Raw genomic sequence first — 26035 nt, 5'->3', positions numbered from 1 at the left:
TGTTATACCAGTAATCAAATTATCATCACTGCGACCTTTGTAAGCTCTACGAATAAAAAAAAATACAATTAAACAGTCGCCATTAGAGACGTTGTTCTTTTTATAATTGATGCAAACCAATTTCGCAAATGCTTTTAAAATTCTTCACCGCAAACCATGCCAGGGAAGTAATGCCAAAACAAAAAAGAAAGAGGTCGGAACACGGCCGCCGTGTAATTATTCCGAAAGCTAATGTGCCACTTGTTTATCCCCAGACTAATTAAGAGAAGGAAGAGTTTTAAAAAATACAGTAACAAAGCATTCGGTGAATCAAGCATTCATGAAATGGGATGGGAAACGGTCAAATTATCATTTTGGCTGTCTCGTCTTTTTAAAATTGCTTCCTTACTATCCGCGAATTCTTTTTTAATTTAAAAAGATGCACCGCAGCGTCGTAATTTGTTGGAGTCGCGCAGGGGTCAGTTTTTGATCCATAATTGTTTATTATTCACAAGTAACCCTCATAAGAAATGTCACTATCAAAAAAGTAAGTAATTACTTCCAATTATACAATAGGACGTATAAATGTAACTATGGACAATTAAACTCGAACGAATTCAAAGCGGGAACTAATATTAATTACCCGGAGTTTGCTAACTACCGTAACTACTAAGTTGGAAATTGCCGTACTAAATGCAGGTACAAGTTCGGGTTAACAAACTTCCAGGCTCTATTAGCGATGAATTAACCAGGTTCGGGTGAGGTGACAAATCGCGGTCGTACGTCTTGACGTTGACTAATTGTCGGCCATTTAATTTCGCGGGTGTAATTATAAATAAAATTTCGACGATAAATTGTTTGGGGTACATTAATCAAGAAGTTGGGACACTGATTAAAATGCCGTTCGTGGAACTATTCGGGAAGTTGATATTGTTTATAATTTAGACGTGGAGGGTCGGAGGGATCAGGTGCCGGGAAATGCACCGCCCTCACTCGAAGGTGTGTCGGCTGAGTGTATTGGGTTAAACGTGTTAATAATTTATATTGTCAACAACGTTTTGCAACTCTAATGTATTAACTTACTTAGCGTGTTAAACATTTGACTCAATTTTGTTGATTTACATTTGGGGATTTGTCTGAATTTACCTGTCTATCAATGCTTTTTCTCTGTTGTATCGATTTTAAATGATTTCTGAACCATCACATTGATACATTCCTGCAACAAAATAACGAGACACAAGATTATTAATTCTATGTGAAATTCTCGTTTAGAGTCCAACTCAAAAATCGACTGAGACAATGAACAATTTCTGCAACAAAAATTAAACAAGAAAATCCATCGAGCCTATAAACACATAACAGCACGAACATGTGCCCAATAACTAACCCAACCCTTACATCGACCGTCTCTTTCTGGTTCTTTAAATTTATATTCCCTCTCCTTCCCACCCACGACACGCAGGGTACCGGCGAATCTATGCGCTTGAATCACAGACGGGCCCACCCTTGTCTCAAATGAACTGGGGAGAAATTCTTAGGTAGGTATGTCTGATGAAGATCGAAGATGTCGGAGGTTTTATGGGTGGTAAAAAGCGGAGATTAGATTTGGATATTTCAAGTTTGAACTTGTCTTCTGACCTTATGTGTGAGATAAAAAGGAGTTTCTTTATTATGGTCTAGATGAAATCAAATTAAGGCTCTACGCGCACTGAAAGTTATTTTGCTCTTTAAAAATCTCTAAAAATAAGACTCTATTATCTGAGAGTGCCATACAAAATGAAATTATACAGTTTTGAATTACCTACTTGTGTAGCTATTTTATGTACATGTTATGTACCTACTATGCCTTGGCAACTATCAGAACTATCACTGCACATAAACAACACTGTGGCTTCATGCAGAATAGATGCTTTCTTCAAACTGAAAGCTTGAGCCACACAGTTTTAAAACTATGTATTAAAATAATTGTTTAATTATTTATGCCTACTTATTTCTACAGATAAAGGTATCAGTTGGACACTATTATTAAAACAAGGGTACTATTTAATTACTCAGTAAGTGGTTTCTGGTAAACCTCTGCAATATTGTTGCAACACCGTTTATATGGAAACTGGCGATAATAGTGGCAAATTGATAATGTGGAACAGATGTTGTATGTTGTTATTTTGTATGATTTCAGCATGATTTAAAAACAGTGTATAAAATACATATAAGGCAATTGCATTTCTATGTCATAAAGTAAAAACAGCGCAATCAGAAGAATTGACCAATAGTAGCCCTTAGGGTAATAAATGTCCCTTGATTTGACTTTACTGATTTTGCTAAAGATAGATGAAACACTAATTCACAATCAAATATAGGTACTTTGTGAATAAATGACTGTTACCTAACCAAGTGACTTTTGCACACGATTATTTTGCGGTAGAAAATTCGAATCCTGCTGAAGGCAAATGTTTTATGTAACGAGCACGGATGTGTAATGCCTGAAGGAATGTATTAAAAATAACTATTTCATGTACTTATCCGATAGTTAGGATGGATTCGACCAAACAAGAATAAATATTAATCTAAGAATAAAACGTTAGTTTTGACATATTTCCCATACTGAAATTGTCAATGTGCCAGTTATACCAGGAGTTATTCTCGGATAAAAATTTGGTCGAATCGGGCCTTAGTAGATGCAATCTCCTCTTAGTTTGGGACTATTATGACAGAAATTAGATGTTTACTTCCAACCGCTTTTGGCCATAAATGACAACAGCTCATGAAATCATGAGAGCACAGAGCACTTGCGGGTTAAGAATACGGTCGAATCTTACGGTGGTTAAGTGTTAGTGAGACAGCGAGATGGCGGCCGCACCATCTTATATTCATGAAGGGCCTTCGTGAAAATACGGCTTGTAAGTTCGGCAAGCAAGAACTTTCAACTGTTAACCGTAAGATGTGGAGTCCTTCAGTTCAGCTTCAGTTTTTTGTAATAAGGCCATTTTAGTTATCTATCTATATAAATAAAAATGAATAGATGTTCGTTAGTCTGATTATAACTCGAGAACGGCTGGGCCGATTGAGCTGATTTTGGTTTTAAAATGTTTGTCGTAGTCCAGGGTAGGTCTAAAAGGTGAGCAAATACGCGCGCGATATTGTTTTTCTGTGACAGACAAAATTCCACGCGGGCGAAGCCGCGGGCGGAAAGCTAGTCTTGAACCAAATAGATTTCGTGCCACATTAGTCGTATTGCGCAATTGACTATGAATCATAATAATTAAGGGCCCTTTCAAAATTAGAAAGAATCGTTTTTTTGCGAGACACTGCAAACGGAATATTTAAACTACCAAAGGGGATACTGGAAAAAACAGTACGTGCACGGGATGACCCCGTGGAAAATAGCACTAAGTCAACAGCTTGCCATCCGCCACGGCCGTGTGTACGTGTAACCCAATCGCCGCTATAACCTTACCGCAGACGACTCCAGCGCATCGCCTCCATTTACGCGATTATTATAAAACACCCGTCTTAGGTGTTAATGCACATTAATTATGGCAAGACTTACCCCACGGGGAAGGGAGGCCTGACACTCCCCACTTTGGGTAAGTAAATGCTTCACAAAGTTCGCTTTGAATTATCGTCAAGATTATTGTCTGGGCGGTTGATTATGTTCAAACTTGAAGTAATAATGGGAAGGGATTAGTCAATTTTGTGAAGAATTTGAAATATCAGAGTCATCAAGTAAAACTTTTTTATACCTGTCACCGTCAAATTTTAAACTCCGTCAACCATGATAACATCATCGATGATTTTAGACGACAAATGTATGAGCTTTTCGCGTAAAATGCATAAAATGGCGCGATAAAAGCTTATCGTAGCGCATATTTCATGCTATTCCTACTGTTTACAATATAACGCGTGAGATTGTAAACTAACAGACAGAAAATTTCAATTTTACCGTGACAATACATTATGTCATGTATATGAGTATGGCCTATCATAAATAACACATTACGTAACCCAAAATAATATTATTGTTTGTCACGTTTTCAGTGATTTTATTTGTATATCAGCGATTAATGGAGTTCTTATAAAATAAATCAGATATAGTTGAATTAGGAAATTCAAGATTTAATAAATCAGGACTTGAGTGAGTGATGTGTGGATTTGGATTAACGATAATCCATGCGTTAATATATCATCGTATTAAAATTCTGTGATTACGCATTAAATTGGAAGCTAAATATTTTGTATTTTCAGCAGAATATCAAAAATACTGAGTTACTTATGAATCCGTAGTAAAAAGTGTTTATTTATCATGAGTCAAACCTTCCTAAAGTTTTGGTAGCTTTTAAAAGTAGTATTGCAAATTGATTTGATTCACCAATAAAAATAAACATTTGACAAGATAGACAGATTAGAAATTTTTAACGACAAAAACAGTAGGGCCTTGTTGTTGAAGAAAGCAAACGACGACTTATATGTAACTCTTTATCAAGTTAGTATTTTTGGACCCTAAACAAAAAAATCATATAAAATATTATTTTAAGTAATATGCTTGACATCACGCGTTATCACTTAAATAGTTTAGTTAAGTGTAGAGTCACTTTTTGTCAATTGTTACTGTAACTTAAAGTCCAGTTAATAAGATGTTATGGAGGGAAATGCGTGGAACATAATTTCTGACTTCGTGATTTAGGAAGTGGACATATCAAAAAGTCATAAAGTCATAGTTAAATAAAATATAACATAAAATATCAGTCTGTCATCCACTATACAACTAAACCTACCTGTATGGATGTACGTGTGCTTCTTCATATCCGACTTCTGGTGGAACCGCTTCCCGCAGTACTGGCACGGGTAGGGCCTGGTATCGGAGTGGATGAGCAGGTGAGTAGACAGAGTACTGGACCTCTTGAAGGTCTTCCCGCACTGCTTGCACTCGAACACCTTCTCAACGCTGTGCACCGCCCTGGAAGCGGGAGGTTTATCAGATGGGAGCTTTGTGGTGGGTTAAAACATCAAATCAAATAATAAATAATAATAAATAAATCTTTGGACAATTTCACACAGCGCCAGCTAGCCCCAAAGTAAGCAACTTAATGCTTGTGTTATGGGTGCTAGCTTAACGGATATACTACTTATACATATATATATATATATATTTAAATACATAAATATTATACATAGTCACACCCAGACCCGTCACAGAAATTAAAATTCATCATTTCAATTTCTGCCCGGCCGGGAATCGAACCCGGGACCTCTCGGCATAGTAGTCCGTTCTGAACCACTACACCAAACGGCCGATTTCTTCTATTTATACAAGTAGGATCCCAAAGAGCACTTTTACACATCATCAATGTAACCTGCTGAAGTGGCAATGGGCACACATATTACGCAGAACTGACGACCGATAGGGCAGCAAGGATCTGAAGTGGAGACCACGTATCGGAAAGCACAGCATAGGATGTCCACCCACAAGGTGGATGACTTCATAAAAGTAGCAGGAAGGCACTGGATGCAGGTCGCTACCAACCGGCTATTGTGGAAATCATTGGGGGTGGCCTATGTACCTATGTACATACTACAATCCCACTACTGGACGAGTCTCTCCTCAAACCGTGCCAGTTATGCTTAATGCCTGATATTCTAATGCAAGTAAATGTTCTAGTATAGGCAGACTCATATTGATATTAATCTACCTACCACGACGTTATCTTAGATAACAACAATAAATAATAACTACTGTCCAGTACTACTAGTAATAGGTATGAACACCACTTGACTGACCTGTGTTGACTCAAGCTGATCTCGTGTCCAAACGTCTTACTGCACAGTTCACAAGCAAAAGGTCGCTTTCCGTTATGGGACCTTCTTGCATGGACCTCCAATCCGTGGGGTGTGCTGAACATCTTCTCGCACTTGACACAGGAATACACATCTCCGATCGGCAACGGTCTGGACAAAGGACTCTGAGCGCCAAGAACAGCTGCCCGAAGCCTGAGAAACTCCGGCCCTGCTGCCTGCACCGCATGAAGGTAGAAATTACTATACCCTCCCCAAGGCAGACCCAAACTGCCCGCATCTCTCAAAAACTCCGCGAATGGCAACGGGGGATATAAATACGGCCTTTGCGGTTGCACTCTCGGAGCATCAGGTCGTAAGAGAACGCTCATGGAAAACGCTTCGGATCTCTTCGGAGGTGACGAGGAATCTGGAGGTCTTCGTGGAGAAGATGGAGGAGAATCTACTTCCAGTTCAGGAGACGATGAGCGGACCGATCTTGGGGATTGAGGCGATGGCGCCCAGCATGGACTGTCACATCGCGATCCTGGAGAGACGTTTTCGGTTCTTTGGTCATTGTTGTGGTCATCTTCGTCTTCATTGGTCTTATCGCCGACTAGACGATTGATGCCGAACTTGATTTCATCTGTAAACAAAAGGGAAACATAAGTGCGAGTATATGGACTGTTTACTTAATGTTTACGTTTATTTCGATCAGAATTCGCCCATCGATTGGCACAATAGGCCCAAGTGAAAAAGCGCAGGTGTCGCACTTGTCGCGTGGGATGAAATGAGCCGTATCATGTCGCAGCAGCAAATTGACTTTCATTTGTTCAACCCTCGAGCGCTCAACCCCCGTAATTAACACGTCGGGTCGGACGAGCCCCCAATCTTTTTTACAATTCACTAATCCGCGGGCGCGACTAAACGAAACTACCCATTGTTAGTTTACTGCTTGATGTATTGTTGTTCACGGCCAGTGCGTTATTATTTTGTACTGTACAATGAAACTTGAGTAAACATAATATTACGCAAATGAAACTCATATTATTCGGAAAATTGCAGGTTTCGTGTTTATAATTTTCCTTATCAATTTACCTAGAGTTCGTCATAGATTACTTGGAAAAATATTTCAATTAATTTAATGTAAAATATTTGACAAAATGATGGTTGGATCAAATATTACCTAATAAATATTTATGTAATATTAACTTTGATAAAATTATAACCTTCTATTTCAAAAATCATATTAGAATTATTCTAATTCTCCTTGTTTGTGCGATATCCATGGTTAGTGTTACAGCTAGTTTACCAAACAAGTAATTTTCAGTAATTGTTCGAGGTAAATTATTTATTTACGATTCAAAGCTTGAAGACGTCCCTCCCGATAAAGTTCATACATCATCAAGCGACCATCAGCGCTCGGCTCACGCTGTCCAAAAACTAACATCCATCTCTGGACGAGACAAGTTGCCCTAATGAAGAGCGACCCCTATATCTGAAACAGAGCAGCTGTCGGCATTTGGAGCGGAACCAATCGGCTCTGTTCGGCAAAATTCGGCAATGACTTCGGCCCGGGGTTCCCCTCGACAATTTCACGCCCGGGCCTTTTCGACAAAGCCCAGCGTTTAAGGGTTACTCTGTACACTTGTTTGTTGTTCCCTACCGACACGGCTTTATTACCCCATAGTATTTATTACATATTAATGGTTATTTAGATTCATTGTTCCGCCCCGACAGTATGCTCGAATTTATGGCTTTGCGAAATATTGAATGGGACCCTTTCGGTAATGGAGCGAATGGAGACAATTGTATTGAACTTCATTGTCATAGGCCGTTATTAGATTCTTTAATTATTATTTTGCATTGATTCATTGACAGTAATATTCCATTCAAGCTATCAATGGATGTCGAGGGTGACAAGTGATTTCTTAAAACTAGAAAATTCCAAATAATTTTATTACGAGTAGACATAGTGTTGATAACAACAATTTTTAATCCTAAGAATATGATGGAAATTCAAAGCAGAAAACTAGCGTATTAAAACTCAATCCAGTTACTAAGTAGGTACTTTCAGAAAAGGCTAAGACCTCCCAAGTTCTAATTCGAACCCAAAGTACCTTCAGCCATCATGGAACTTCGTTAAAACGAAGTTGTTGCTTTTTAAACGAAAATTGGATTACAAACCGTCAGTCTGTTGCATTTTTTCTATCCAAACAGTGCATTAGCATCATTAGCGTCCGCCTATTTGCCTCTTAATGCAATTTTAATTATAAGAGGCGCGGCCGCAAATGGCGGATGCATTCAGATTGTTATTTTTCAGGCTTTTAACAAATTAAAAACACTCGGCGCGACCGACGGTGCATCGTAATTTACATTTTGTAATCGTGATAGTAAAATCTCGATTGCCGAATCGATTTTCGAATCGGTGAATTGGCAATACGATTCCCTATTCGATTCTGCATTTGTGATTATTTACGGTTTAGCGGTTGCATGTTTTTGCAGTTGGGAATTGCGGGCAACACTCACAAAGCTCTCGTTGTTTTATGACAATTAATTGGAATCGTTTGTAATTGATTGTGGAATTTGTTATTGGTTTAATTTTAAAACACTAATAAAAATATATCTTAGAAATTCTCTACATTTTATATTTTTCTAATATTAGTTCAAGTGATAATACAGAAAAATGTAAATCTTAGAAAAGGAAAACACTTATTTTTTTAAAGCGCTTTGAAATTTCAGTGAAAATTCGACAGATGTTTCACCTCTTTCATTCCTAAAATGCTCTACCAACTATTTCTGAAATTCTGAATTAGAAAAAAATTGCAATCGATTTTTGTCATAAAGACTCATTGACAAATAATGAAGACAGAACTATGATATTAAAAATGCATAGTCACGATTGCGTCATTAATCAGAATCTGTAGTAATAAAATGTAAATAATAAAGAGTGCATACGGGGAGCGTGTATAATGGCCCTCGTAAAGTAGGCCCTGGGGTGCGAAGGACCAACCTGCCGCAAACCTAGGGTTGACATGCACTTGATTTATTTGTACCTATTTCTAAAAGTAATTGAATCATTGGGCTTTAGAATACTAAGGCTGGGTTGCACCATCTTACTTTAAATTTGACAAACGTCAAAAATCTGTCAAACTCCATACAAAAAATACTGGTTATCGTTATAGTTACGGCCAAAATTATGTGGTGCAACTCAGCCTAAGGGTGGATTCGACCAAACAAGAGTAAATATTAATCTTAGAATAAATCTTTAGTTATTCGTCATTTTAACATATTTCCCATAATGAAACTGTCAATGTGCCAGTTATAACAGTATTCCTAAGATGCGCGCCGCGATAAGCGGATATGTCAACGTAAAATTGTGAATTCCGTCAGATTATAATCTGACGTAGTTAAATTACAATCTAACCTAACCTAACCCACTGTTAGTTTACAATCTAACGCGTTATATTATAACGCCATTTTATCGATTTTGCCCATACATTTTGACGCGATAAAAGTAATCACGGCGCGCATCTTAGGCCTACAGGAGTTATTCTCGGATAAAAGTTTGGTTAAATCGGGCCTAAGGCTAAGTTACACTGAGTTACTTTAACCGTAACTATAACAATAACCGGTGTATTTTGTATGGAGTTTGACAGATTTATGACGTTTGATAAAGAAGTAAGATGGTCCAACTCAGGCTATTGTTTTGAATGGATGGATTTGTAAAGTGTAAGTTTTGTCCCCAAACTCGTTCTAAGGGCTCTTTCCCACAGAGGCATCCCGTTTTTTGCAGGATCCCGTTTACTAGTTAATTTAAAACGTGCGCAAAATTGCAATACTGTTTATTAGATTAATATTTAAAAATAAAATAATGTTAAAAATAAAATAATGCGTAAAATCATGTTCCGTAAAATTGCAACATTGCAGTAGATATTAAAATGAGTAGCATTTAGTGATTATGAATGACTCAGTAATTTTATAACATTCAGCCATTCATTATATTATCTAGTAAATTGATAAAGAAATAAATTGAAAAACCACGTAATATTTTGTTAACTTGATAGTTCAAAATTACAGGGTTATATTTTTTGAGGGTTCTTTAAGCCCTTCGTAATATTTGTGTTAGCATTATTCTAGTATTTAATTGCGGGTAATAAAGAAATGTAATTGATAAAGACTAGATGGCACTGAGGGTCGGTTAGCACGCGGTTCACTTTGTTTTATTTTCCGTTTTCTTGGGTCTAGAGGGGCCCAAAAATATGTGAGATCTAATGCAACATACCTACCTAAATAACTATTTAGTATTTACATTATATTATATTCAATGTTATTAAATTGTACCCAAGCACTTTCTGTGCCTAATTTTCCAGTTATCAAAACCGATTATAAATCAATGTTATCATTATTTTAATGCCCCTATCACCGTTGTAAATATTATTTTAATCTTCATATCGATTACAAATCGTAGTACACGGTGAGTTGTGTCAAGTGTAGATATTTAAATAAATAATTAATTGAAAACCAGATCAATATCTTTGAAAATAAGAGGCAATACTTGTAATTAATTCAATGATTACATTTCATAATTATCAAAACATTTTTGTATATCATTATCAATATTTTCAATGCAATAATAAAACAACCGAATTAAGAACCCCCTCTTTTTTGAAGTCTGTTAAATGAAAGCTTCTTGAACTGAAGTAACTTGTGCGATATTATTCTAATAATATACATTGTTATTATATTAGTATTAAATTGTTTTCTTTTGTATCTTTTTACTGTAAATTCTTTCAGTTTCATATAAAATATTCACTGTTCCACTAATCACATTGGATTTGTTTAATAAATAATCTCGTATGGATTAAAGTATAATCAAAGTTATATCCTGAAGGTCTTGATTAGATTTCGATTCTATAGATTGGATCCATAAAGTATTGAATCTTTCGTATCTTTATGACCATATTTTTTTGGGTTGAATTTATTAACGCAATCAGTTTGTCTACGTAAATTAGATAATTATTATTATGTTGTGGTAATCTGTATTTTTATTAATGTACTAAATAAGCCCGCGACTTCGGGAAAATCGTATATTTTTCTCGTTTTCGCAACATTTTTCAGTGATGCTCTGCTTCTATTGGTCGTAGCGTGATGGTTAGCCTATAGCCTTCCTCGATAAATGGGTAATCCAACACTAAATTAATTTTTCATATAGTTCCTGATATTAACGCGTAAGTACGAGTATACAACCAAAGATACAAACAAACTCTTCAGCTTAAAATATTGTACAGACAACAGCACATTAAGGTACACTGTGGAAGGAAATTTATGTACTTAGTTGTGATAAGCTAACTATAATTTTACAACAATAAATTTATGACGTGCTATCGACTGTCGTACCTAAGTTCAAATATTTAATCATTATCATTATCATCATCATCATTTCAGCCATAGGACGTCCACTGCTGAACATAGGCCTCCCCCAATGCTTTCCATATTGATCGATTGGTGTGTCGGTGTTTCTTTGCGAGATCGAATTAGAAATGAGGAGATCCGTAAACGAACTAAAGTCGCTGACATAGCCCGACGGATTAGCAAGCTGAAGTGGAAATGGGCAGGGCACATAGTATACGCAGAACTGACGGCCGATGGGGCAACAAGGTTCTGGAATGGAGGCCGCGTACCGGGAAACGCAGCGAGGACGTCTACCCACAAATACTTATTTAATGAAATCTCTAAAATATGTAGGTATAGGCATTTCTTTGATTTGACAAGTCCATTATGTATCTTTATAAGATTGGTGTGTTTTGTCAAAAAGCGGACTTTGATTTGAGTCGATAAGGTCTTAAAGCATAATCTAGATTCCGTAGAAAAAGTGCCTAACAGACTTTTTCCTTTGTGGTATGAAATCCTTGAAAAAAGCTTTACTTTATGGGCCAAAATCAACCAACTCCCAAAGTTTTGTATAAACTCGCTTGTACTGTATTTCCAACTCTATGCTTACCTATCTACATACGTATTTACGAGTATGTTTGTGCATCAAAGCTTATCAAAATAACTATCATTCAGTAAGTGCAATATTTATAGTAAAAGATATGTGTAGGCGACAGCACATTAGATTATACAATTTTCTTGCAAAATAGCCTTTATTACCATGAGATAAGACGCCACTGTGTTAAGTTTGATGTGCTGACGTACCTAAATACGCAACATCCTTCAAATTGCCGACAAAGAAATTAAGATATGACGTCACGACACGTTAATACCATTATCAAAGGTATTTGAGATAAAGTCTAAAATCATCATCATCATTTTCAGCTATAGGACGTCCACTGCTGAACATAGGCCTCCCCCAATGATTTCCACAATGGCCGGTTGGTGGCGGCCTGCATCCAGCGCCTTCCCACTACCTTTATGAGGTCGTCGGTCCACCTTGTGGGTGGACGTCCTACGCTGCGCTTTCCAGTACGAGGCCTCCACTCCAGAACCTTGCTGCCCTATCGGCCGTCAGTTCTGCGTACTATGTGCCCTGCCCATTGCCACTTCAGCTTGCTAATCCGTTGGGCTATGTCAACGACTTTAGTTCGTTTACGGATCTCCTCAATAGTACAGTGCCATCAAGTTAAAAACGGCTAAACGCCAGTTGTAGATTCGAGTCCCATGTGAGTCAAATATGTGTGATAAGCACAAGTGTTTTCATTGGGGTTAATAGTTTTACAGTGAGTATAATTAAGTATTATTTATATTACTGTTCAAGTAAATTATGTTATCTAGTAATAAAAAATCTGCTATTTAGAGCTGGGGAATTGTGATTGTTAAAACAATTTATTGTATTGTCATTGGTACGTAAACTCAAAGTGGACCGACGACCTTAGAAAGGTAGCAGGAAGGTGCAGGATGCAAGCCGCTGCCAACCGGTCACCATGGAAGTCACAGGCCTATGTTCAGCAGTAGACGTCTATGGCTGAAATGATGATGATGATGATAATGTAAACTTTTTTTTTTATATCCACAACGAGGAAGCTCTTGGCCTGTATCTCACCTGATGGTAAGTGATGATCAGGCCGAAGGTGGAAGCGAGCTTCACCCGGGCCGGAATCCTCAACCACCTCCTTTCCTTTTTAGGACATGAATGATCGTTGCAAGTTAATCCTCTTTGAAAAATCACTGCAGATATAAAAATGGATTTAGGAATACATATCGATCATTCTATAGATCATCGAAATACCAAGATGTCATATATTTTTGGATACAGCTATATGTCATTTTGCCTTGTGGTTCTCTACCGTGTGCACTCCTACTCTTCCCGTAAATGTCGTAAAAGGGAACTAAAAGGAAAAATGCGAACATCAGGCATCCCCAAGCCGTCTGGCCAGCGTAAAGAATGATAGTGATTATCATTTCAGCCGTAGGACGTCCACTGCTAAACATAGGACTCCCCCAATGATAGTCTGTTAAATTATAATGGGTCGTGCTGCTAAAAGACCTAATAATGATGATGAGAAATATCATTCTAAGCAGAGAAACATCTTAAATTCTGTATTTTCGGAACCCTAACTCGTTCAAACAACAAAATCAAGACCGCTCTTTTTAGTTCTGCGCTTTATACAGTGATAACGAACGAATCCATTTCGATAAGTAAATCCAAGATCAAGCAATCTGCCTTTCGTCATGTCCGTTTCGTTAGTGTTGACAGAGTTCTGATAGCGATAAATCAGAGGCGGCAAGATCTGAGAGGATATTGAAGGCGGATTAGATGGCCACGCCTGGTCATGACGGGAATGGAACCCGCGATACGTTATCAGTGCCGTGGCAACTGTTGGGAGACAGATCCCATGAATAATTACGGGTTTGTACAGTCTATCTAATAGGTATCAATTAGATTTCTTTTTCTTTAATATTTATGAGTTACCTATTTAAATCTACATAAAATCTAGACAGTCGTACCTAGATTGGTGACCGTACGCCATCTTCAATCTTCATCGCCCAGATTTCTCTAATTCTCAGAATTATTTGCTAAAACACAGCTTTTCCATGTTTCTGGCACACCAAAACCTTAATCTCTTTTTGACTCTATCACAATCAATCTAGGTCGAAAATAGGTTGACGTTTTATGGTTGCTAGCATGTTTGTCCGTTTGTACACACCAAGACGTACGACAAGCGGCGTCTTTGAGATTAAACTGTACTTTTATAATTGCTAGTCAACAAAACCAAGATTTGTGGGTAAAGACAAACAAAACGCTAACGACTTATTTTATTTTTTTATTTTATTTTATTTATTAGGACAACCAACAAGACAAACACGCATACATGAAATTACTATAACTAAAAGTGCTTAAAACTAAGTGCTGTCTTAATTAAAGGCTGCCACGGCATGCAATGTGGACAGTTACAAATATAAGAACTAAGAGATAGTAGGTAACACAGTGAAAAATTGAAATGTAATGAACATTATGAATAAATTTCTTTTACATTATTTGCTGTGGCTGTAAGGGACCTCAGCACAGAGCGCCTGAATTTCAATGGCTTATGGTGAAAGATGTCGACGTCACATGCTTTGCACAGTCTGTTGTACTCCCTTTGCAGTCTGCTCATGGTGGCGTGGTAACCCAGATTGGTTTTACTAAATTTTGTTGCGAAGGGGACATACTTGCAGGAACGTGGGAGCTTAAGCGGTACGTTAAAATTAATTGAGCTCAAAAGTGAGGGACAATCGACGGCTCCGTTGATGAGTTTATACAATAGCATACAATCCAAGAGCGTCCTACGCTCCCGCAAGCTGTGCAGTTTGAAGTAGGCCAGTCGCTCTCCATATGAGGGCANTACAATGGGGATGTTGCCTGGGTCAAAAAGCAAGAGTTTTAATTAGTCCGTCAGTTAACTTATCAAAAAATACTCTACACGTATTTTTCACTTTTTCAAACTAATGAAAATTTAAAGAGATAAAGCGCCCCAAAGTTCATAAGAAGAGGCCCGTGACGTCAACGCTTGCTTAAAAATGCCGCACGTTGTGACGTCGTGCGCAACTTCAACGCACCATAACTATGTAATTATTTGTTAGATTGACAAATAAAAATATATGTGTCCAATATTTTTTGATATTAAACATTACGGACTAAAAAAATTTTTTTAGGCAACTAGCCTATTATCGAATTTTAATCTTTAATTACTACACGCTTAGCTTAAGAGAGTAAATAAATAATTATACAATATTCACTTAGGTTAACTGTTCCAGTGTCGATACGTTACGTACAAGTACATACTCTGACGTGTCCGTCCTACGCATGTAAATACGTCCTCCACGAACCCAGACGTGTTTGTATTGCAGCTCCTTAGCTTTGGCGCGCGCTGCAGCATGGAGGAGCTTATTTTCTGGCGATAGGTTCTCAGTGACGTAAATCGCGGTCTTCTTATCGGTCCCGGTCGACTTCTCTAATTAAGGTGTACTTGACATGATTTCTGATTAAACAAGCCTTAAAATTTTATGATTCCTCATATCTATGGCGCGCCTTGCTTTGCTTGCTTTGGTGGTTGCGAAAATTACGATAGGCAAATCTGTTTAAACTGCAAATCTGATTATTACGTCATTGGATAAAAATTTTAGACGAATTGTAAATTACGTAGAGTCATGTCATTTATACCTATTAAAACTCTATAAAATGTGCCTAGAAAAATATGCCAGCACCTTATTTAGGATTTGAGAAAAAAAGTTCTAAAAATATTTTGATTATTTGTTTACGTTTGTTAATTAAGATTTTGAAAATACTCAGCGGATTTTATTCTGTAGCATACTAAAAATAACACCGTTTTTTCGTCGGGGGCTAAAATTGTTTCTGAGATGCAGCACTCTTTTACTATACGCAATCACACTAATTAATATTATAAAGGCGAAAGTTTGTGAGTGTGTATGTTTGTTACTTCTTCACGTCTAAACGGCTGGAGTGATTTTAATAAAATTTGGTATGGAGTCAGCTGACATCCTGAATTAACACATAGGCTACGTTTTACCGCGGAAAACACCGCGGGGCACAGCTAGTATTATTATAATGGAAGGTCTCTACTTTAGACAAAGATTGCAATGCGAACAAAGTAGTAAACTTTAAACAAAACGCAAACTGGACAGTGGGTCGATCAATCAAAGGGTAACATTCGTGCGCGAAGCATGGCAACTCCTGTCAATATTTACCGCTGTCCATACAGTCACGACATCGTGTTTGCCCTATTATTCACCGTGTTTAACCAAAACCAACTGTGGGCAAGCGTAACCTTGCGTGACTCCGCGACAATGGCATTAGCCCGGCCAATTTGTGAATTATTCAAAGTTCGGCTCGTAATCTTTTCTGTAATTGAATTGCTGCGCATTGGTATTTGTATTTTTTAAAATTTCTTGGAGTTTTTTAAGTGTACCTACTTTTGTTAGTGGTTTAACAACTGAACTGAACTCGAGTTCTTCTTTGCCTGGCCCATTCCCATTTTATTTGGAGAACTGACCTACTGAGTAGTAGATATTGACAATTCATAAAGGGTGTATTTCACTTCAATTAAATGAAATGAGGTGGGGTGGCTGACAAAATGATGTCTTTCTTATCATCATCAGAATTAGTGCATACTCAGACGAATGCAGTGTTAAGCAAGCTTCGATTTTGGATCGCATCATGTAGAAACTTTCTTGAATTGCCCTCTGCAGACTTTGTATCATGATGTTGTATTTGGCGTATTTCCTCAATTTTAACCGACTTTAAAAAAGGAGGAAGTTCTCAATTCCACATTTTTTTTTGTTTCAAAGTTGTGATATCGAGTGTGACCCTTAGGGCGATAATATCAAAATCGGTTAGTTTTTACCCTCAACGGACTTCTGAGAAGTCGCGGACAATCCATACATTTCAAATAGACGCCACAAAACGTTATCTTGTAAACCAATGTTTGCGTACAAGAGTACACATGTCCAAATCCGATTTATAGGGTCCGTGGACCGTCGGCAAAAAAATGAAAGGACCAGATGATTAGGTGAAAGAAGGAATTCAGATTTATAATAAAACTTTGGACATCCTACTACTAATATTATAAATGCGAAAGTAACTCTGTCTGTTACGCTTTCACGCCTAAACCAGTGAACTGTTTTTGATGAAAAATATAGTTTGAGAACAGGGACGCGCGCGATAAAGTTTTTCTGTGACATGAAATTTCACGCAAGCGAAGCCGTGAGCAAATGCTACTTGACTATAAAAATGGTAGGTAGAGTCTACGAACCAGAGGAATATCAATTACCTTCCATTCAGTATTTATTTCTTAATCTATATTGTTTATGTAGATAATAATATTTTTATAATGAGTGTATTCGTTCGTTCGTTTTAGCTGAAAGACGTCCACTGCTGGACAAAGGCCTCCCCTTAAATGAGTAGGTAGGTATGTACAATTGTACAGTAAGCTCAATCTAAGTCGAAAGTCCGATTCCTCCCAACCAAGTGTTCATTTCATAACCTCAAACATTCTAACCGTACATTATCTTATCGAAATTCGTGTTCGATACAAAAATTACAACCATCATAACATGATGCGAGCGTTTAAACTGTCGAGCGATATCGTATCACACCTTTGTCGTTGCCGCCAAATCAGAGTCATAAAACAAATGTAATTTTGCCATAGATAAGGTAGACGGGAGATAAGATATGTCAAGCCCAAATCTGAAGCCGTGGGATTTGGGGTCCCGTGTTATTGGAAATTTCGTTTATGATAGGTTATATTGGATGTTGAGTTAAGGCTGGCCTTCTGTGGAAAAACACAGTGCATATTGTGATTGGCAATCTGATAAACAGTAGCTTACGCCCGTATTCACAAACGATGCTTGCTTAAGTGAAGCTGCAAATCGAATGCACAGCGTTGAATAGACTAGCTCTGTGATTGGTTCGTATGTCATTTTGTGCGTTCACGCACACTGTGAGACCTGAGACGTTTGTGAATGCGCGGCGGGCGTTAGCATATTATAATATCTGTTGCAATCAGATCGACCTTTTGGTTGACATGTTGCTTCACTAACTTTACTGCACTTGATTCTTCGGCGTTCAGTCTACCTTCTAGCTATGGATTTACTCGTCTATTAAGTTGCTATCTTTGCCTACTATGGTAACGTTTATCCAATAGGTTATGTGAATTTTATTCTGATCGCAATGTCCTTTACACTTTTGATGAATGCCTAGTTAGGTCTAAGACGAAAAAAATGTATGCTACAGGGTAACATTACAACTTTGCTTTGGTCCGATTGATCGGATATATCAGACTCATTGATGTAGTCTAAAATAGCAGCTGTTATAAACTTGCAACACACAAAATCTTGCAAAAAATCGTTACCTCTTGCAGAGAAGGTGTCCTGGCTTTGAGCTGGAGGTGGGGAAGCCAGCCGGGGCTCCGATCGGTTGGCAGAAGCCCCCCACAGAGACTGGCAGATGCCGTTCCGAAGTGCTTCACTCGCCGACACTCCTGGGGAAGACACAGAGAAGTATGAAGATAGATATTCAACTGGAAAAAAGGAATTGTTGGAACGTGTTGAAGTCGCTGATACTCCTGGATATAACACAGAGAAGTATGAAGACAAAGATTTATAAAATGGAAGAAGCTGTTTGAAGATGTTGAAGATGAATTGACATTTTAAAGCCTCCAGATACTATCAGTAATAATGACATCAATATTATTGTCATTATATCGTTGGAATTGGATTGGCAAATTCTAAATCTCTCCACATTCAAATATCCTTATCACACTATAACCATCATTCCTTCTTTTTTACCACCACAATGCTTCAAAATAGTAAAGCGGGCAAGACACTTCTAGTAAATATTGATGTCATTAATACTAAAGATTCCTTCTAGGAATCTAGTTTAATTTTAAGATGAAACTAAGTTACATTAATAAGTATAGTTTGATAACAATGTACCAACGATGTTAATTAGGTATTAAAACATATAACTATTCTACACAATTATTTTAAAGGTCAATAAATAGCAGTTAAAGAAAAATTGTGCCCATGGTAGTAAAATAAACTTGACCATTAAAGTTCATTCGTTTTAGATTTTCTATTTATGACTACCTCAAATTGACACGTGCGTCAACAGTAAAAAACAAAGTCTGATACATTCAAGCCAATTTCCTCGTTATTATTTGTAACATAATGGTTGTAACAATTAAAGTATGTTGCAGTAAAACGCCCAAAACTAGGGTGTGAAACTGTGAACACAGTGAAATGTCAATTCTAGCCGCACGTTTAATAGGGCACTTCCTCATTCGCGCTATGATTAGTGTGACTCACCGCCATCTGCCGGTCATCTTTGATTTTGTTAGGACCAGAAGCTTTTAAACTATCAAGATTGTTTTTTTATTAATCGTCATCATTAATCGTTTGTTGGACATTTTATATCTTCTTCTTTTTCTATGAGAATTTGAATTTGATATTATTTGACGAGCCGATAAGTGTCTGATATGACTTAATAACTGGACCCTTTGGGAAATGGAGTCAATTACTATTTGCTTGTGTTTATTTTGAAATCTATAAACATTTTTACTAGTTTAGTCCCAAGTTCGTGTTCGATTGTTAAAAGATCATTAATATTTTTGCTTCACGGTACTGATAATGTTTTTAAAATACACACTGATGAATACATTTACATAAATTGCAATAACAAAATCGAGATTACAGAACTGTTTATTATCAGTTAAACTAGACCTTTTAGGCCGCAAATGCACGATGCGTTTTAACGCATTATAATAATTTGCTATCCGTTTCTGACCACAGCTGAAACTGGCTTCGGCCTCGGTTTGATCATCACTTTCTCAAATGAGATTCACGGAATATCTGCTTGTTTTGGCTATTGGACAACTTTTGTTAATTTCTCATGCAAGTGACTGAAAGGTTTTTAATGAGAAATAAATGTCCTTTAAACCTAGATTTATGTTTCTCATTGTGTTTAAAAATGCGTTAGAGTGTCAGACATTGACGCTAATAACACCCGTGAATAAAACGGTTCTGTCGCTCATTAGTTTCTTAGAATCATGAGGGTGAAACACGATCATACGGATTAAGGAGACACAATCATTCTCAATAAACGCTTAAATGTAAAACGCAAACACTCGTTAAGCTTTGTTTATCCGGAATTATTAAGTCACCTCTGCGGTCTTGTGGAAGGACATTTGTGTCTCTTGTAAATTCATTTGAAGCATATTGTTAATCTTTTTTTTTGTTTTTAATGTCGCTTGGTCAATCAACAACATTCATCGCGTTGATATTCGGGTGACAGCGGAGTGAAGTCATTGCGACTATGCAAGAAAGCGCGAATTTTCGGATTACCGCGATGTGTGGCCTAGGGTTGACGAGAGGCAAGCTGAGTGGTAGACCTAGACATTGCTAATCAGTTGAGACAACCGAGTACCCATTTGACATTATATGCTGTCAAAACGCGACTCTCCCACACATTTTGTAGGGCGATATATGCCTTTGACGTCATTATTAAGTGTGGAGAAAGCTAGTATTAGATTCACAGTTTTCACTAAAGTGGAGAGGAGACAAAATGTTTCTGAATAACTATGGATACTTAAACCAATTCGTTTTTTTTTTTCGATCGAAGAGATAACGTGGAAATAACGAAATTTCATTTGTTATTCAAACACATCTCTCCTCTTCACCTCGGTGGATGGAAACTGGGCCCAACACGCGTGTGTCCCCAGCCTAAGCCGCGCCAGCAATTTGGCCAATTGAATGTTTGTCTTATCATTGAGAGGGCCGCCTTGATTGCGCCGGCGCAAGTCGGATCACTTTCGCGCCGCGTGAGGAGTCAGGACATGTCAAATGAACATCGCCTCAGTTAAAGTGCGGAGTTTATTGATTTTAATCTTTTGAGTTTTATAGATCTGTCGCCCATTTGGTTTAACTGAATAATAAGTTTGGCACATTGACATTTTCAGTATGGGAAATATGTCAAGTCAAAGTCAAAAATGACAAGTTTATTCTTCAGTTAAAATATATCAACGTGGAAAGCATTGGGGGAGGCCTATGTTCAGCAGGGGTCCATATTGGCTCACCTAAAGTTATTTACCCGAAATTGTTCTTCCTAACGATTTTAAATCCGAATGATCACTCTTCCTAAAATTTTTCCTCCTAAAGCTTTCATTCATACCTACTATTTGTAGTGCTACCGGCGATGTTCATAACACTCATGTTTCCGAAAATTTTAATTAATAATATCATTTATGTAAATATATTTAAACTCCTACTGTTTTTTATCATAACACTTTTATCCCTAAACATTACATTAATATTTTCACTCATACCATAGAATAATNAAAAATTTTAGGAAGAACATTTTCGGACTTCCAATTTTCGGAGATGAAAATTTAGGTGAACTTTGGCGCACCCGTTCAGCAGTGGACGTGGACTGAAATGATGATGATGATGATGAAAAGATATCTGACGAATGAAAAATCAGCCCTTAGTTCGTAACGGACTGTTAGGCTTAGGCCGAGGTCGCGGGTTCGATTCCCGCACAGTACCGAAGAACGCAGCGTGAGACGTCTATCCACAAGCAAGGTGGTGGCAAGGTGGTTGATGATGATGATGATGATGCACGAGATATTAAAAATAAAATCAAATGAAAATTATTGTTCAGTATGACAGAGTTACTCAAAATGACTGAGTCAGTGTTAGAAGATTTATGTTGTAAAATTGAATCTAACTCAAGATGTCACAGTCTTAATCTTGATATGCATTCATCATCAGGACTTTCTTTAAATGACTTTAAACCTTATCCTAAAGGCATACATTTTAAAATACATTGGTTGACACGTAATTTTCTGGTAACACAAACTTATCTTGTAACAGAAAGTTTGAAGTGGATTAAAAAATAATTATGTTTTATTATCGAGCACATGTAGTTTTGTAATCGGTCCGAGATTATTACTTGTGATTATTATAATAATGTTATCGACTCCATCAGCTTGTAATTACGTTGTTGCTTTTTGATACGATCTTGATTCGTTTTTATTGTGATTTAATTTTAGATATTTAATTATATCGTTTTTAGTGCGTGAAGTATCTAGGTGTACCTACTTCAACCAATATTATAAGACACATCTTTAAACAAGACATTTTTTTAGCATTAAAACAAGAGTTACTTTTCTGTAAAATTCGATTTTAACAGCTTTCACATTCATTAATACTTAGGTATTGAAATAGTGACGTCATGCAATTTTACAATATAAAATCTATGAAAGCATTAAGATGGCTCCCAAAAGTATGTCACTTGCTTAGTAGGTGTCTATGGATTTTGGATTAAATAAAAAAAAATCTGTGTTCTTTTTTTTTCTTTCTAACCAGTGTGCCTACCATGAGTTTACGTTAGGTGTGCTCGCTAGCGACTGCGTAAAAAAATGACATTTAAATGTATGACATATTGTGCAGCGCCCCTAGCGGCTACTTTCAAGAAATAAAATCTTCATAGAATTTTTTGACGTATTCGCTAGCGAGCTCACCTAACGTAAACTCATGGTAGGCACACTGTAGGCTTACCATGAGTTTACGTTAGGTGAGCTCGCTAGCGACTGCGTAAAAAAATGACATTAATTGTATGACATATTCTACAGCGCCCCTAGCGGCTACTTTTAAGAAACAAAATCTTCATAGAATTTTTTGACGTATTCGCTAGCGAGCTCACCTAACGTAAACTCATGGTAGGCACACTGATCTTGACTCTGCTTTAGTTTCCAAAAGAATCCAACTCGAATCCAGTCCAGTCAACAGGATGCATGATAGCAGCAAGGGCAATCAGTGCCGGAGGAAGAGGGCGATTCACTGGCGCCAGTGAGGCGATCGCCAAGAGTGACGGCTTGATGGCAGGACAGAGTCGTTAGGGAAACGACTGGCGATTTCGCATTGTCATCGCTGCCGACTGTTCATGACATTTGGTACCTTGACAGGAACACAGCATGACTTTGGGTACCAGCTGTGCACAAGAACACAGGGTAAAAGTGTGATGTATTTTATGAAAAGCGAGGTATTGAAAACTGTGAGACGTTGTTAGACAATTTTTTTTTATGTGACTGGAGGCAAACGGACCACCTGTGTGACGGTAATCACTTACCATCAGTGTGTCTACCATGAGTTTACGTTAGGTGAGCTCGCTAACGAATACGTCAAAAAATTCTATGAAGATTTTATTTCTTGAAAGTAGCCGCTAGGGGCGCTGCACAATATATCATACATTTAAATGACATTTTTTTACGCAGTCGCTAGCGAGCACACCTAACGTAAACTCATGGTAGACACACTGATGGTAAGTGATTACCGTCGCCCATAGACGCCCGTAGACCCAGGGGCGTTACAGGTTATATTGAAGATGTCGCTGGATTAACTTAACATTTTAATATTAAAAACGTTATGATGATGATCATCATCATCAGTTCATTTAGTGTCCCTACTGAAGGAGCACGATCCTGTCTAATTAGACAAACCAGAGGCAAATAGATCCTTCTACACTTCTCATGTTGGCCAGTCACATTTATTACACAAATGATTTTGATATTGTGAGATTCGATGAAATTTCAAGAACCATAAAATAACCATTTACATAAAGTATTGTAAGATAGAGGTATGTCCTTCTAACAAAGTATTTACCGATGCCTGGTATCCAAAAATTAACGACTACTTATGATTTTTTAGTTTCTAATTTAGTTCACCCATACTACCCATCATAATCTCACAATGTCAATGAGTGGCACAAGTCTGATTATTAAAATAAAGTTATAACCATTACTCGTCGAATTGAAATTTGACCCTTACCACGCTTATCCTGATCAATGTGTGTATCATCTTATATCATTCGTTTAAGTCGCGAGGGGAATCAGCGCATGCGGAGGAAGCCACAGATTAGGTGGCGCCAGGACGAATCGAATGACAAAATAAAACCACAATATTCATGCAATCATAAAAGAAGGAATCTTCAGTAAGCGTTTAATTTTAAATTCCTTTCAATCCTGGAAGTAATTGAGCAGATTTAAAATAACGAGTCTGGTGAGGGAGACGTGTTGGAAAAGGTTTTTAAAAAGAAATCGAGCAACTTCTTTGTTTTTAAATTGGTGTCAGAAGTTATGAAGTGCCATTACTACTCCTGAAAGTAAGTCTCAACTAACAGGAGCACCACAAAGTAGTTAATATCTCTCACTTTTTCATGGTGACTGACAGATCCTCTATTGGTGGTCAATCTATCAATGGTGTCCAAAACTATGTTGTCAAGATATGGTCTCCAACTCTCTCCTCGAGAGACTCCACTCCATCTTTCATTGGGTTTGCGATAAATATGGCAGATAAAATATGCTATTTCTATATCATAGAAATCTTTGTAAGCAGACTGTAAGATAAAATATAAAAATATCATAATATTTTCTTGGGACTGTCATGGAAGTTTGTCTTTGTGTTCCAAACGAACATTAAAAGACTTGTACGTGAATTTGGCATGCCTAAACTGGGCTTATTTTCAGCTCAAGCTCAATTGCAATTAACTTTGTCTTCCGTGTCTACCATTACCTAACCGTTTCTATTTATGGCAACACTGTGTTACTCCCATTTCTATTTTTATCAAATTGCCAAGGCTGCCTGACTCACTAAAGTAAAAGACCGCCGAATGGCGCCCGCGCATCATAAGAATCAATGACCACGTCCGTCCATCGCTAAATTGTCGACGACGAAGACAATTGTAACATCGCTTCCTGTTTCTGATGCTTTGATACTTGTTATTTTATTTCACAGTAGAGACAACAAATTAAACATACATTCCTCCAATTTTTAATTGCCTGAACTGACGAATCGGTTATGAAAATGTTGGTATTGAGATATTGGAGAAGGGGACATAAGCCAATGGTCCCCAAATTTTATAATAGGCCACCTAAAAGTTCAGAAATTTCATGGGGTTGTGAAGTAGTGGATGAAATTTGTTAGGTAAGATAAAGAATTTCAATAAAGTTTTTTTACAAACGTGTTTTGATCGCCGATAGAGACTTTGTATAAAAATGGCGAAACCATGGGCAATAGCTTGTCTACAATTCCAATAAAAATCCAATTTTAAAAAGTATCAATGAACGCACATACACAGGGTGTGTCGGGCGTCGGCTTCAGTCGCGAACGTAACGAGCCCATCGAGTATATTATTCGATTATCTTCGTCGATGATGCCCAGCTTTATTATTATGGCGTCGATTGATTGAACGTAACAACTTTATCTCGATTGTCGAGCGGTGAAATTGATTATTAGTTATGGCAATTTCATGTGGAAATGTAAAATTAAGTTTTAAATAACCATAGTTGGTTTGAAATTATAATAAAAATTGCTTTACAATATTTAGAAATTACAATATTTAAAAATCTGTGACTCTATAATGCAGCTTTGAAATCTTCTGTCATGGAATGATTTAAATTATTTACACTAATTTATAAAGAAGAAAGATTTGATTGTTTGTTTGTATTGAAAAGGCTCCAAAACTATTGAACCTATGTATTTGAACAATTCTTTCACCATTAGAGTCCTACGTTATTTCTGATGAACATAGACGGTACGAAGTTCGCTAGGTCAGCTAGTAATAGCTAAAATCATAACCCTGGAGTCAAATCATCGCTATTTGAAGTTCACAAGTCTTATATTATTTTAAAAGACTGTATGCTATCATCGCTGGACTCTACTTTTGTTCTTTGTTTTAATTATAACCGATTTCATTTCTCACATATAAGTAAAACGAATTCATTAATATAATATTATTAGTTACTATTAACCACATAACAACCATAATCAACAACATTTTCAAGAAAATAATGTTAAGTTGAATTCAGAAAGCGGTATCGATAACATATTCTTGGTATTTCTTGCACTTTATCTCAAGAAGTAGGAATTATTCTTATAAGAAAGAATAAAGGAAATGAGGAGAACATTGAAACAGAACAATTAATTATAAATACCGTTGAAAAATACCTACTTATTATTTTCATTAGACAACAGAGCTATTTTTAGGGAACTGACTCTGACAAAGAAATAAAATTTTGAATAGTAGGTACCTACATACTCGTACTAAACACCGTTTCAGATATTTGTCATATTGTAACTTTTCATCCATGATTAATTTCACTAATAATAATTAAATGTTAAAATGTTCAAAGTATAATGTTATACAGTCTCTACAATTTTATAACTTACATAGGATAGAGAACTAAGTTTTTTTGAATTGCCAAATGTGTCTGTTTCATATTTTGCAAAG

General features: G+C 37.0%; 1 protein-coding gene across 2 annotated transcripts in view; it reads right to left on the bottom strand.

Moving 5' to 3' along the window:
• The window catches only part of sens-2 (zinc finger transcription factor senseless-2), a 69985-nt gene that overhangs the window by 23904 nt on the left and 20046 nt on the right, over positions 1–26035 (bottom strand). Inside the window, exons 2-4 of one of the 2 annotated variants that reach the window (XM_028322908.1) lie at positions 18102–18230; positions 5758–6397; positions 4755–4936 (exon numbers count right to left, since the gene is read on the bottom strand). In XM_028322908.1, coding sequence (XP_028178709.1) covers positions 4755–4936; positions 5758–6397; positions 18102–18230 — 951 coding nt within the window. The remainder of the gene's footprint in view (positions 1–4754; positions 4937–5757; positions 6398–18101; positions 18231–26035) is intronic. The other variant, XM_028322909.1, reaches the window with a different exon arrangement.

Source organism: Ostrinia furnacalis, unplaced genomic scaffold, assembly GCF_004193835.3.
Source record: "Ostrinia furnacalis isolate ACB-3 unplaced genomic scaffold, ASM419383v2 OfSCF0535, whole genome shotgun sequence".
Lineage (NCBI taxonomy): Eukaryota > Metazoa > Arthropoda > Insecta > Lepidoptera > Crambidae > Ostrinia > Ostrinia furnacalis.
Note: the sequence above shows the minus strand (reverse complement) of the source record. Positions and strands in the feature narration are given on the sequence as shown.